Here is a 13,571-nt window from a genome sequence, read left to right as displayed (position 1 = left end):
GGCTGCCTTGTTTTTCAGGATTGTTGTACTTTTATTGCTTGTCCATCTTCTAATGGAAGACTGTTGTCTCTGTTTTAAAATTATGGAGAATGTTTGATAGATATTCAAGGTATTTGGCGGTAGTGGGAGGCAACAATGTCGACAGCTCAGCACTGGGAGGAGCAGGTGAAATGAGAAGCTTGGAGAGTTCTTCATCGTGCACCTGGTTCCTCCCAGCGTCTTCCACAGCCTTATGTTGGCAGAGTGCAGTTAGTGTGTTATGAGTTATCAGTGCAAAGCTGACTTGCTTAGTCATTCTGGAACTTAATTGTTCCAGTAAGTTTATTAGTAAGCAAGAAAATATTGCTGGTCAGTAATGCTCTTTATGAGTAATATGGCAGAGATTTTTGTGTCTTGGCCATAAATTACCATGTTGGTTTAAAAGAGGAAGCTGCTTTTTTTTTTTTTTTTTTCTCAGTGCATGAGCAGGGGAATACCTTACTAAAATAATTTTTATTATTGGCAGGTTGATAAATTCAGTTTAGCTGGCTGCCCTTGGACTCTTGAAATTCCAGGCTGGTTTTGTTTCCCATTAAAAGGATAAATCCCATCTACTTTGCACTAGAATCTAGTTTATCGTTTTAAAATAAAGAGGCTGGGAAATTGGACTTGCAACAACATTAAAATACTCCACTGCAAGTTTTAAAGGTCTCATTTAGCGAAAGAGGCATTATTTGCATCCCAGTGTTGCAACACATGCTGACAAACTGATAGAAGCTAAGGGCATTTTGCCTGCACTTTGGCACTGTAGGCCACCAGCGAAAAGTTACTGTAATGCTACATAGTCAAGTGTTCCGTTTCAGAAAATTACTGTAGTGCCCCAAATAAAGCTATGTGATTTGAGATGCACGTGGAATCACTACTTTTTTCTGTAAGAACATTTGTACACTGGTTTTAGTTCATGAACCAGAATGGCTGCTAATGTGTTGATGGAAAAACTACAATAAAACCAAATGTTTTGTTTTCCTTGTGCAGCCACTGAGTAGGAGCTTAATAGCTTTGTTATCTAACATGTCATGTGAACAGAACCCTTTGACTTCCAAACTTGTTGATTTAAGACTGTTCTGTATGTACTACAGGCTGCAGTTCCTCGCTAATACTTGTCACCCTCTGGTTCCAATTTCCCCTTGATTTGTATGTGCGCTTCTCTCATCTTTCTCCTCCACTTTGTTGCGTTTTTCCCACCTAATTTTAGTGCTGCCACTACTCCTTTTTTCCTTGTGCATCCACTGAGAAATAAATGTAGAAATAGATTTTCAAATCACTTTCCTTCCAGCCTCACGTTTAAATGGAAAAAAAGCAAGATGCATTTCTTTACGTTTAGATGACCTTGCATACTTTTTCCTTCTGTTCATTTTGAACTGCTTCCAAATAGACCTTCACTGATAAAGAAATAAATAAAAATACATTAATAGCAGACAGTTTAAAAGACAAGTAATTGAAGCTCACATTCTGTTACAGCTCAGTTACTGTATTCCCTCAAATACTTCCCTGAGTTCAGTGCCTTTTTTGATTCTTATCCAGCCAGCTGTCTGCTGACCTTTAATTACTGCTTGACTGTCCTTCAGAATTCTCAGGTGGTTATTCACTTCTCCAGTAGATAAAGCACAGGGTGGGGTGCAGTGGTTTTGTGTGTGTATTTGTATGTGTATTGTAAAAAACACACACTCTGACTTTAAACAGATTTTTAAAAAGCATTTACAATAGTAGATGCTTTCTAATTTTGATAATCGTGGATAAGGCCAAATATACAGTAGGCATGACTTTTTAGTTCTTTTCTACCTCCTTTTTTTGAAGGTTAAGAGCATATCCTTTTCTGTGGGATTAACTATTCTGCTATTATGCAAACATATAACTTCAATCTTTCACTGAGAAGATGGAATTGGAAGGTCCCGTTGCTAGTTCCATACAAACTTGTGCCTGAAAGTTTGAAAACTACTAGGCTAATTTTGTTCTGTTTATGTTTACATGAAAACAGCAATGTTGTGGTACAGATTTTCAGAAGACACAAAGTTTTATTGAAAAAACAAAACACCACCACCAAAACTATTAACACAGTTATTCTGGATTTCGATTAGCTTAGAAATACTGAAGACATAAGAGGAATCTGAGTAAGAATCTGTTGTACCTGAGGCTAACAAATACTTCTGTTGCCTTCACTGGATTCAGAGCTCACCCATGATGCCTCATTTTTGTTTAGTCTTCCAAGTTTGAGAATCTGGGAGTCTCCAGCAAACTAAATGGACCAAGGGAAACTATTGTGGTCCAGAAAAAGTGCAGCAGAAAACTTGGACTACCTATTTTATTCTGTTAGATACAAGGCAAAGCAATTGTTTGAGACTTGAGTAATTTTTAAATGATTTGAAAGAACACTACGCTATTACCTGAAGCTTTTTGACTGTCAGCTTTATGCTGGTAGTGTTGTGAAACCAAGCAAATATATTGAAAGAAAGAAAATTAAAAAATGGGGAAGGAAGAAAAGAAAAATGACTGGTACAGATAAGAAAAAGAGGAAGAACAGCAGTGAGAAAGTTTTTATAACTTTTGTCATTGACTCAATATGGCATAGTTACTGATATGAATTGTTTTTTTCCAAACGTACAGCATGCCAGGAAGGCCTGGCCACCAACTGTGGACTTCATGTATAATTAGCATTAGTTATTAAGAATAAGTCTATTTTTGTCTTTGTGTTAAATTGGCTTGCTGACGCTGCGTTACCTCGTGCTTTGACCGTCTCGCAGATGACACCAGGGACATGTGGGCTTGGACAGTGGCTTCCTCCTAGCTGAGGAAACTAAACAAAAATAATTTGTTGTCTTACAATTTAGAAGCTCTTGATATGGAAATCTGTGTCGAACTAACAGCTGGCTTAGTGAAGTCATGTTTATTTTAATTACATCTAATATTTTTAATTGTTACTGCATAATTGAGTTTTATTCAGATTCTTAATTTTTTTAATGAAATTGTAACCCTGAAAAGAACTGTCAACAAAGGTCAGGATAAATTTTGTTGCTCTAAGCTTAATGATTATTTTACTTCCTATGTTTACCACAACATTACTATATCATTAGAAGCAAGGCACTGCCTCCTCTTACATTTTAATACCACCAGATTTCATCAGAAAAATTGCAGAAGAGTGCCATCTAGCGTGGGTCCTTATACTGTGTCATATAACTGGAGAGAGAAATGCATGTGAAGGTTGATTTCAGGTTATAAACTATGGAGCGAAGTTATTTCCAAACATTTCCATTTCTTTTATTTTTAAGATTAAATTTTCACTAGCTCTTTAAAGCATTTTCTTTAAGGTACAAGTTCCCAGATTATTCTCAGCCCACATATTTCAGAAGCATGTGTATATGAAGTATATAGTATATGCCGCCCATATACCTGTTCAGGCTCTGAATCTGCATTGCAAGACTACTTACATAAATTTACCTCTGAAACCCTTTAAAATTATCTTTGCATTATTATTTCAAGGAGAGATTATAAACTTCAGCCTGAATTTTTATTAGTGTATTTGGATGATCATAGATATTCTAGCACATTTCAGAATGATGGTTGGAGCTGATTGTAATGCTGTAAACAGGAAATGGAATGAGGGCACTGCTAAAATATTTCTGTGCAAAATATCTGCAGCAGAAGTAGATTTAAAACCAACTAAAATCATTATACTTCAGAGGATTTCTTAACATGCTCTTCTTGTAAATTAGGTAACGCTGCGTCTGCAATGTGCTTGTCTTTAGTGTAATCACTTTCTCCACTTTGGTTTGACCTTTAAGGCAGCAGCCAGAGGTTTGTTTTGTTTTTAATTAAAACATTATGGTGTAATCAAAAACTGGCAGAGTGACTGCACAGGGAAATCTAATGCCTGAAATATCATTAGGGAATCTTGATTTGCTGCAGTCAGCAGGTGCTTTTAAAACTCAATGTTGGTTATCAATATCGTTACTCTCCTGTCATCTTCTCTTTTTGAACTCCTTACCCATTTGTTGCCATGGCCATTTTCATTAATGTGGCCATTATGCTTGGCTCTGGTTAGTGCACTGAGACTTGCATTTTGAAAGGCAATCAACATATTCCAAAATGTGCTTGCTCTGTCCTCTGCAAGGAACGATGTACATGGAAGAAAATAGTAGTTAGAATTTCTTCTACTAATGGGATAGGCTTTAGGAAAATCTACTTTTTAGGAAGACACCTACTTACGACAGCTAAATTTACAGGAGTTTATTGGCAGCCTTTCTCTTCCACAGCGTCTGTTTCTTTGAGGAAACTGAAAACTGCACTGCTTTAACCTAAAATTTGATTGCCAAAAGGGACCTTAGATTTGAGACCTGTATTCTCTCTGTCTTTCTGTTCTTACCTTTTCTCAGTTCTTTTCCTTTGTGTCTCAGTTTTTCCCCTATTCGGTCCCAAAATGTGATTCTTCCTCTATATCAACACTAATATTTTGTTCCTGGAAAACTTTCTACTGTTTATAGATAAATTTGTATTTGCAAATGCAGATCTTCATTAAGGTCTTTATCTTGTGCTAGATGGATATCAGTACTGACTAACAGCAAAGAAGAAGCATTAAATATGGCATTCCGTGGAGAGCAGAGCACAGGGGAGAACAGTTTAGAGGATCTGACAAAAGCCATTATTGATGACATACAGAGATTACCCGGCAATGAAGTCTGTTGTGATTGTGGCTCACCAGGTATCTCAATTTGCTAATGTCATCAACTTCTTGTTGCTAGCAAAGTGTTTTCTTTGGAGGTGCAAACTAATTTTTAAGCAATATATTGATCAGTCTTCAACCTGCTTTTAAAAGAACAAATATTGACTTTCATACGTTAGTTCTGTTTAATTCACTAAAATATTTTTGTGTGTTGTCTGTGCTTACTTCCAGCAGTTCAAGCCCCTCTGGAGTTTGAACTGTTCTTGTTGCACTGTCTCTAGATGCTTGTTGCACTTGAATGGAAGTTGCTTGGCATCACTGATCCTGTGCATGCTACTAAGTAGAAGTGAGTAATGCTTAGTAAATGACTGTGGAAAACTTGACCTGGCCCAGATCTTACTCTGAGGTTTTATCTTGGCATGAGACTACTGGAATTGCAGTATCAAAAAATATTTGTAGATGGAATAAGTAGTTTTATGCAAAGAAATGAGACCCAGAGTTAGAATCCTATCCAATTTTATCTTCAGAAGTACACTTACAGGCCAGTTATATGTCACTTGGAGTTTAAGAAGCAGCAGCTTGGCATAGGACTACTGAATTGGTATGGTACTTGGTAGCTGTTACAGCTTTCAAATCTAAGGAGGTAATTCAAGAAGATGATCTTCACTGGGAACTGAGTAGATAGAATGTATCTTGGAGATGCTCACTGATGCAGAACTGATCCACGTGAGAAATACCTAGATAGAAACACAAAGTAGAATATTGCAAATTAATTATGTCAAGTCCTAGAATTGGTTCATTCCATTATTTAGTTGTGTAAAGCTACAGAAATTTTGGATTACAGTTCTAATTAATCTTCTAATCTATAGTGGAGTTTTAAGCTTCACTCCTGCACCCCAGCTCTGTGCTTTAAAGTCTTGATTTAATGCTTTATCTGTTAATATTTCGGACAAGGAAGATTAATTTGAAGACACGTATGTATACAAAGTATGTCTACAGTTACTATTTTTCCTTCAAAAGACTGATCTTGCTCCTTAAGTAACATTTGTAATCTGAGGATGGAGATCTCCACGACAGTGCACTTCTTTTTATTGGACTAACCCCTTAGTTCCTTAAATTTTCCACAACATATTACTATTCTACGTGTTGCAGAATGCTATGGTCAATTTTTTTATGAAGAAATACTATTTAAGAAGTAAATATTAAGACTTCAGAAGTTGTCAGCAGTGGAATGTAGGATGCCTGTTATTTTTAGAAATGGGAAACAAAAGCTAACCCTCTTTCTAGAAGAAGCAAATGTTATACGTGTTAACGTAGTCATACATTATGGATTTAGAAGTCTAAATTCAGTGCCGTTGGGACTGTCACTAAATCTGAAAAAAACAAATTCTGTTGGTCACAATGTATGGTTATACTTGCACTGCATTTTGGGGAAAATTACGAGATATTCTTAGTTTATTTCCATTTGTTAAAAGGTTAAATGAGGAATTATTTCGGATTACATTTGGATTTCTTTCCACCATAGAAAACCCTTTCTTGAACTTCCACTAAATATTTTGTTTTTCAATTCTACAGATCCAACGTGGCTATCAACCAATCTGGGCATTTTAACCTGCATAGAGTGTTCTGGAATACACAGAGAAATGGGTGTCCATATTTCTCGAATCCAGTCTTTGGAATTAGACAAATTAGGAACGTCTGAACTCTTGGTAAGTTTATTTTTTCTTCTTTTTTTTTTTTTGTGAGTTCACAAAGTTAGTATTCACTTAAAGCAAATTTTGCCAAGCATAAGTTTCTGTTAAGTCTGAGCATTTTTCCAGAACTTCCAGATTAGAGTACCAGCATTGTTCCAGTGTTCATGCTGCTAGTTTTCATTGTTTTTGTATCTGAGGCAGTTTATCCAGAAATACAAATAATTAGCTGTGGCTGAGAAGTCTGTTTTACAAAAAAATCCTGATTCACACTTGATTTTAATTGCTTTCCATTTTAACGTAAGTATTGTGCTTTAATTTTGCAAATTTTTGTGTTCTACTTTTTGTTAATAGTGTGGAAAGTGCATATTACTAGTCCAGGTTTTAGCTTTCTGGTATTTAAAAAAAAAAAAAAAAAAAAGACAACAAAAACCTTTTTTTTTTTTTTCTTTTTATTGCAGCTGGCCAAGAATGTAGGAAATAATAGTTTTAATGATATTATGGAAGGGAATTTACCTAGTCCTTCACCTAAACCGAGTCCATCAAGTGATATGTAAGTTTTGAATCTCTAAATTCTTCAATATTAATTTTACCATGGAATATATACGTGCTTGTAAAATGTCTTAAGCAATTTAAAAAAAAAAAAAAAAAAAGCTTAAAAAAAGCTAGAAGCTAGACTACAATGGCAGAAAACTTATTTTTTAATTCCATCTGTGGTGTTTCTTAAAAGTTAGTCTTCTGCTATCTAGTTGCATTTTAGCTACTTGAGCTTCCCTATAGAAAACTGTAAGTTTGGACTTCTATAGAGCATGCTACTGAATCTTGAATGTTTTTCAATTTTGTAGTACAACCTCAAATGGTAATGCCCTTGGACTACGCTGACATTAGTTTCAGTACTGTCTTGAGGTTGTGACACGCTTTCTCTTCCTTTCCCTGGTGTAGGAGTTGAACAGAGAGCATAACAGATGTGGTTTTGCCAGAAGACCTTTTCATCTGTTAGGCTGTTCTGTAGCTGCTTTCGTATGTTTTTTTCTTTGAGCCTGTTTTTCATGCTTGTATTTTTAATATGTAGGTGTGTTTCCATGAGAAATCATGTTTTAGGCTTTGTTTTTATCTTTGATATTAGTTACCAGAGTGAAAGTAACTTTCATATTTAGCAAGAATGCAGGATACAATTGAACAAATACGTTATTTCAGGGTTGTTTACAAGAAAAGCATATGTTACAGTAATAAATAAGTCTTCATCTGCTAGAAACTCTAAAGGGAGGGGGAAAACTGAGTTAGGCAAGGTGATTTAAAATTTAAATTGTTGACCCGTTTTTCTAAAAATTTCTAAACCAAGCTCTATTTTCACACCCCACAGGACTGCACGTAAAGAATTTATCACTGCTAAATATGTAGATCATAAGTTCTCTAGGAAGACTTGTGCATCTTCAGCAGCTAAACTGAGTGAATTACTTGAGGCTGTCAAATCCAGGGATTTACTTGCACTAATTCAAGTCTATGCAGAGGGGGTAGAGCTAATGGAGCCACTGTTAGAGCCTGGACAGGTAAGCTTATCAGGTAAACAAAGCTGAGTATTTTAAGTAAAGTATATCTGTAAAATGTCCGGTACTGCAGGCTGCTGCCTATTTTGCTAAAAGAAAAAATGGATGAAAATGTTTTTCTGGCTTTCCTTAATGTGATGCCCTTGTGGGGGGACAATAGAAGACTGTGTGTGTTGCCAGCAGTTAGTTTGAAGGAGTGTGAGATGCAATAGTACTGTGATACACTATTGTAGGTACAGCTTTAGTATGTTGAAAATCAGGGTTCTGCAGTATGTTCCTTTTAGGAAAAGGACCAGACAGAGAGGGTTTGGCTTATTAGTAACCCAGAGAACCCAGAGTCAGCTGATGCCACAGGCAGTATCACATCTGCATTTGAAGTAGCTGCTGAAGGAATACATTACTGGCTGTATACAGGTCTCTGTGTATTCTATAGGAGGAAGCAATAAATTTAATGCCTGCACAGCTTGTAATTAAACATTTACAAAAGTATAATTCTATCAGCCAGGAAAAGGCTTTTTTTTTTTTTTTTTTTTTTTTTTTAATTTATTTAACACAGTTCTGAATACTTAACAGTTCCTGCTGAAGTCAGTAATGGTTTCTCTGAAAATCAGTCCCGTTTCACTTCAAGTATCCATGTAGGAATGTTACTCTAGAGCAGCATAACTTGATTTTATAGAGGTTGTAGAGGTTTTATAGAATGCTGTGCAACCACTTGATCAGCCAAATTTTTTCCCATTACTTTTACACTCAATATAGAGAGATCTCAGAACATTCTCAGCAAGTTCTGTGAAAGCAGATAACTTGGCAAAGGTCAGAGCACCTGCTGGTATTGAGAGTTTAAGTTCAATATAGCCCCAGCACTGGAGATACCACAGGATGCTTGTTATGGAAACCCTTTTGGATGCTTTTAGTTACTAGCAAGTTCAATAGTTAAAGGCTTTTGGGGATTTTTTTATCCATCATTATCCACCCAAAGGGAGGACTGGTTATGATCAAGCTATGATCTCAGAAAGAGTGATGCCATTTCCTTTGAAGCATGCAGTGTCTGTTTTTGAGATATTTCTGGATATTTTTCTGTAGAATAACTTACTGTAAAAAAGTGACATATTTCAGGTCTGGTATAAGTTCTGCAGGGAAAAAAAATGCAAAAATCTAACTTTTATTTGCATGTGTTTAGGAGCCAGGTGAAACAGCACTTCATTTAGCAGTCCGGACTGCTGACCAAACCTCTCTCCATCTGGTTGACTTCCTTGTACAAAACTGGTATGGATTGCACATTTTTGATAAAATTACAGAAAATGTAGGTGTTCAAAGCCATCCTTGCAATGCTTTGGATGGTGTTTATCACTTAGAATTATTATCCTTCCATATCTTTCAAAAAAGCTTAATTTAATACCTTTGAGTTGACCTTTATGTTCCTAGTCAGTAGAGGGGGAGGAAAGAGTAGAATAAAAACAGAAGGAAGTTTCTGTTTTAATCTTAATTTCATTTACGTAGAGCAAAAAGATAATTGATTTAGAACATATGAAAATGAATAGTTCAGATAAAGTATGGATGACAAGTTTCTAAATATAGGACAAACACAAGGAAACAGAGTGGAAAACAAGGATCTTTATCAGAAAATGATGAATAGAAGTTAGAACACCTCTTTCAAAGTAAATCTAGTAGTTCATTAACTGTGTTAAGTTAAAGGAGTTGGTAATTGCTTGGCTTTTGCAGAAAGGTGAGAGATTGGACAGTGAGGGAAAACCTAAAAGATTCATCAGGGCATGCTTGACCTAGGGGCTGGGTGTTTGATTTCAGGAATGATTTATTTCCCCTTGAGCACAGGAAATCATACCTGCTATTTGAAATGCAGTGAGTGAATGTTTTTTTCCTTCCCTTCCATGTTAATGGAGCACTGCATTTAGGCATCGTTAGGGAGGAAGTTTGGTCCTCCAGTAACAGCAGACTCAGAGTCCTTGTTCCTGGCATCATCTCTGGCACTGATTAGCTCTGTAACCTTCAAGTCACTTGAACTTTATTCTACCACTACTTGTTTAAGTTAAATGGAATATTGACTATTATAAAAGTGTTATTTAAACAAATAAAAAACTAAGCAACTGATATTCACTAGCCATTTGGGTCCATAATTTAATAGTTGTATTAGAAGCCAAGTTATGATTTTGAGTATTATTGAAAATTTTATTTTGGATTATTTTTTAAATTTTTTATAATTTGATATGTTATTTATGTAACTTTATAGTTTCTTTGGGTAACTATCATTTCATATGTGCTTCTGTCAGCGTTCTATATTTTTGTCTGAATCTCAAATGTAAGAGGACTTTTACACCATATGGGCTCAGCATTTTGCCTGCTCTTCCTGTTCAATATGGGTAATACTGAGTGGAGGAATAGTTGTCATCTCCTGAGCTTTTCATTTTTATAAATGTGTATTATATTGATCCAAATATATGTTAATAAGTTTTTTGGATAACCTTTATTTTAGAAGTTGAAGACTGAAGGAAGGACACTATTAAAAAAACCCTGTGAAGCCCTTTGCACAGCTTGTCTTTCCCTAACTGTGTACCCTTATGAACATCTGTAGATTCTCAGTCATTTTCAACTGCAGCTCAGGAATTTCCAGCAATATGCTTTGAGCCATAATTCTTAATAGTCTTGGAGTAATATTCATTTGAATGAATAAAATATTAATTTCTCCTTTACTTCTAATTCATATTCACCCAATAAAGTATTTAAGTGAAATCATAACTATTTTATTATTTATAGAGATGCTAGATCTGAAATGAATTGCATATACTGTATGTTTCCTTATTTTTTTTTTCCATTTGTTTTTAGTGGAAACCTGGATAAGCAAACAGCATTGGGTAATACGGTTCTACACTACTGCAGTATATATAACAAGCCTGAGTGTTTGAAATTGCTTTTGAGGGGGAAACCAACTATTGATGTAGGTAAGTGCATTATTTAATATTAGAAAACAGTGATTTCCTAAAAATTCCTTTAAATTTTCAACCACTTTTATTTATGTCCCACTGTATTCTGAGCTTTTTTTGTTAAAACAAACAAACAAACAAACCTCCGCTGTGTTTTAAAGATGAAGATTTTCCTGCCAACAAGCCTAAAGAAAGCATTCAGTTAAGAAATTGAACTTAGTCTTAAAAGATTAGCAACAAGAAATTTCTAATATGATATACTAATTGATAATCCCTAGTTTTTCTTCGTTATTCTGACACGCTGTGAATACTCTGGATTCTAGGTTTGTTGTTTGTATCATAAAATTCATCTAGTACTTGTATGTTAAGGAGCTTCAAATGGCTGTTCACATTAATTCCACTCCAGATGCACGTGGACTTTGTGTACACAACAGTTAATTCTGTTTTTAATGTTAATATCACTTGGCACTGTGGCTTCACCCAGCATTCCCAAGCCACCACAGTAGCTGATTAGAGAAGGGATTAGCTCTCTCAGCTGCCTTTCTTCTTCCTCTATTTGCTGTCTTTGTGTGCAAGATACAACGCTTTCTATACCTGTATCAGTTCATTTTTCATCATGTCTTAGCAGAAGTTTTCACAAGAAATGGAATCTCTGTAAACTTTTGCTTACTCTTAATATAATCAATTTGCTATGTGCTCCCCATCCCTGTCGTAGCTGGAGGGTAGGAATGTATTTTGAATCTAGCTTGTTAGGTTCAAGAGCTGTGTCATCATCTCTCTATAAAACATCTCTCTGTGTGTTGTGTCAGTTCTAGCTGTAGGAAGGAAGCTTTCTCAAGAGTTAGCACAAGATGAAGAGCATGAACTTCTATTTTTCCCTTTTTCATCTTTGACATCATTTTCCTCCACTGGCCAGTCTACAAACTGTTTTAAAGTTAAGTTCATAGCTCAATGGCAGAAATCTTTGCCTTTTAGTACACCCTTAAAATATGAAATGATTCTAAAACTATGTCAAAGAACTTGATATGACCTTTTTTAGCATGTATGTCCCTAATTAATAAAATGGGGAAACTAACTGAACAAGCTTAAGTGTGTATATTGGTCATTCTGGTCACTCTCTCCTAAGCAGAACTCAGAAGTGTCCTTACCTTTCTGGTGTCCCTTCCGTACCCCAATCCTTGAACAATCAAGTAGGAACACCACATTTTCTTACATCTTGAAGCACAGGTTTATTCTTAATGTCTGAAAGTTTAGAATTTATGTAGTCTCTTAACCTACATGTGTTAAGAAATACTGTGTTTTCATACTTAAGTATGCTAAACCTCTTGATCCATCTCAGATCGTTCAGTAAGGAGCCCTCTCTTCCTCCAGGGATCTTAATTCTTTCAAATTTGTATAAAACCTCCTCGAATGCATAGTTATTGAATGTGGCCTTTCGAGCTGACTGCTTTTTATTTTCTAGAATTAATGATTGGCATTCTATGTATAACATAACACATAGAGATATTTACCTACGAGGCCTCAGTTTGATTGTTTCCAGTGCTCAGTCACTAAAATCACCTTTCTGCCAGGAGTTATTTTAAAATGTAAAAGATTTTACAGTCTTCATAAATATAAAATAGCTAGAAAGTTTGTTAATATCAACTTAGAATAAAACTTCTGTCTGCAAATTCAGGTTTGATACCACTTTGTGTTAATCACTTTGAGTAAAATGTGCTTGGATCAACATAGGCATTTTTCTTTTTATTTTAGAAGTTCTCTCTTTTGAGCTATCTTCCTCTGTCTGCTTGCTTTTCCTACTTAGTCATTTCAAGCTCCACTCAACTCCCTTGCCAGTAAAACTCACTTGAATAAATTTCTGTGTATTCTCTGTTAAGATGGTTAGGAGGGATTTGGGAACTGTCCCAGCAGATGCTGCTGTTCAGAAAGAACCTGATGATACATGAAATGCATGAGCAATTAAAGTGGAGTCTTAGAGCTGCAGCTGCTGTAGAGTAAATAGGTGCTCTGAAAACTTTTAGAAGTTACTCTGCTAAGAATAGCGAAACTTGATGAATCGATCCTTTAAACTTCTCAAATAATTGCTCTTTCTTATTGTTGATTTTGCAGTAAACCAAGCTGGAGAGACAGCTCTAGACACGGCAAAAAGACTGAAAGCTGTCCAATGTGAGGAACTGGTAAGAATGGGGTGGGTGGGGGAAAAGTTCACTTTTTTTAAAGATGTGATCTACTTAAGATATACCTTTCACTGTATTTCAAACTTCTCTCCCAGCTGGCTATGCTGTGATCTGAAGGCCCTACCACAGATTTTTTTTTTTTTTTTTTTTTTTAACTTTGCAATGTAACAATCATTTTCTTTGTAACAGTTTCGGTAAAAACTTACTTCTACTGGAAATACTTAATTATTTGAGGAAGGAAGTGTTAGATTTAAAAGATGTTTCCCAGGTGCTCTTCTGAAACAGTTAGCCAGGAATAAGGTTTCTAGATCAGAGCAACAAGCTTGTTTGTTCTTAGCCTTCTAATGTGCTCCAGACTAGCATGCATTTAGCAGGCAAGTGAATTTAAGTATTATTAAGGGATTTGAAAGCTTAAGTACTGTGGAAATGTCACATACAAGACAAAGCCAGAAGAATTTGCAAAACGGTAGGCTGCTTACTAGTATTTCTCAGCCCTTTTCTGCCTCATTTTGACAATCCAGAGA

The 13,571-nt window shown here is 35.6% G+C and overlaps 1 protein-coding gene across 5 annotated transcripts in view; it reads left to right on the top strand.

The window, feature by feature from the left end:
• Positions 1-13,571, top strand: part of ASAP1 (ArfGAP with SH3 domain, ankyrin repeat and PH domain 1) — a 126,078-nt gene that overhangs the window by 83,183 nt on the left and 29,324 nt on the right. For all 5 annotated transcript variants that reach the window (XM_032181642.1, XM_032181638.1, XM_032181641.1 and 2 more), the window contains 7 exons: positions 4,572-4,735; positions 6,272-6,405; positions 6,849-6,940; positions 7,751-7,937; positions 9,112-9,197; positions 10,773-10,888; positions 12,980-13,047. In XM_032181642.1, coding sequence (XP_032037533.1) covers positions 4,572-4,735; positions 6,272-6,405; positions 6,849-6,940; positions 7,751-7,937; positions 9,112-9,197; positions 10,773-10,888; positions 12,980-13,047 — 847 coding nt within the window. The remainder of the gene's footprint in view (positions 1-4,571; positions 4,736-6,271; positions 6,406-6,848; positions 6,941-7,750; positions 7,938-9,111; positions 9,198-10,772; positions 10,889-12,979; positions 13,048-13,571) is intronic.

The sequence above is a fragment of the Aythya fuligula genome, chromosome 2 (genome assembly GCF_009819795.1).
Source record: "Aythya fuligula isolate bAytFul2 chromosome 2, bAytFul2.pri, whole genome shotgun sequence".
Lineage (NCBI taxonomy): Eukaryota > Metazoa > Chordata > Aves > Anseriformes > Anatidae > Aythya > Aythya fuligula.
This window is presented reverse-complemented; position numbering and strand designations above follow the sequence as displayed.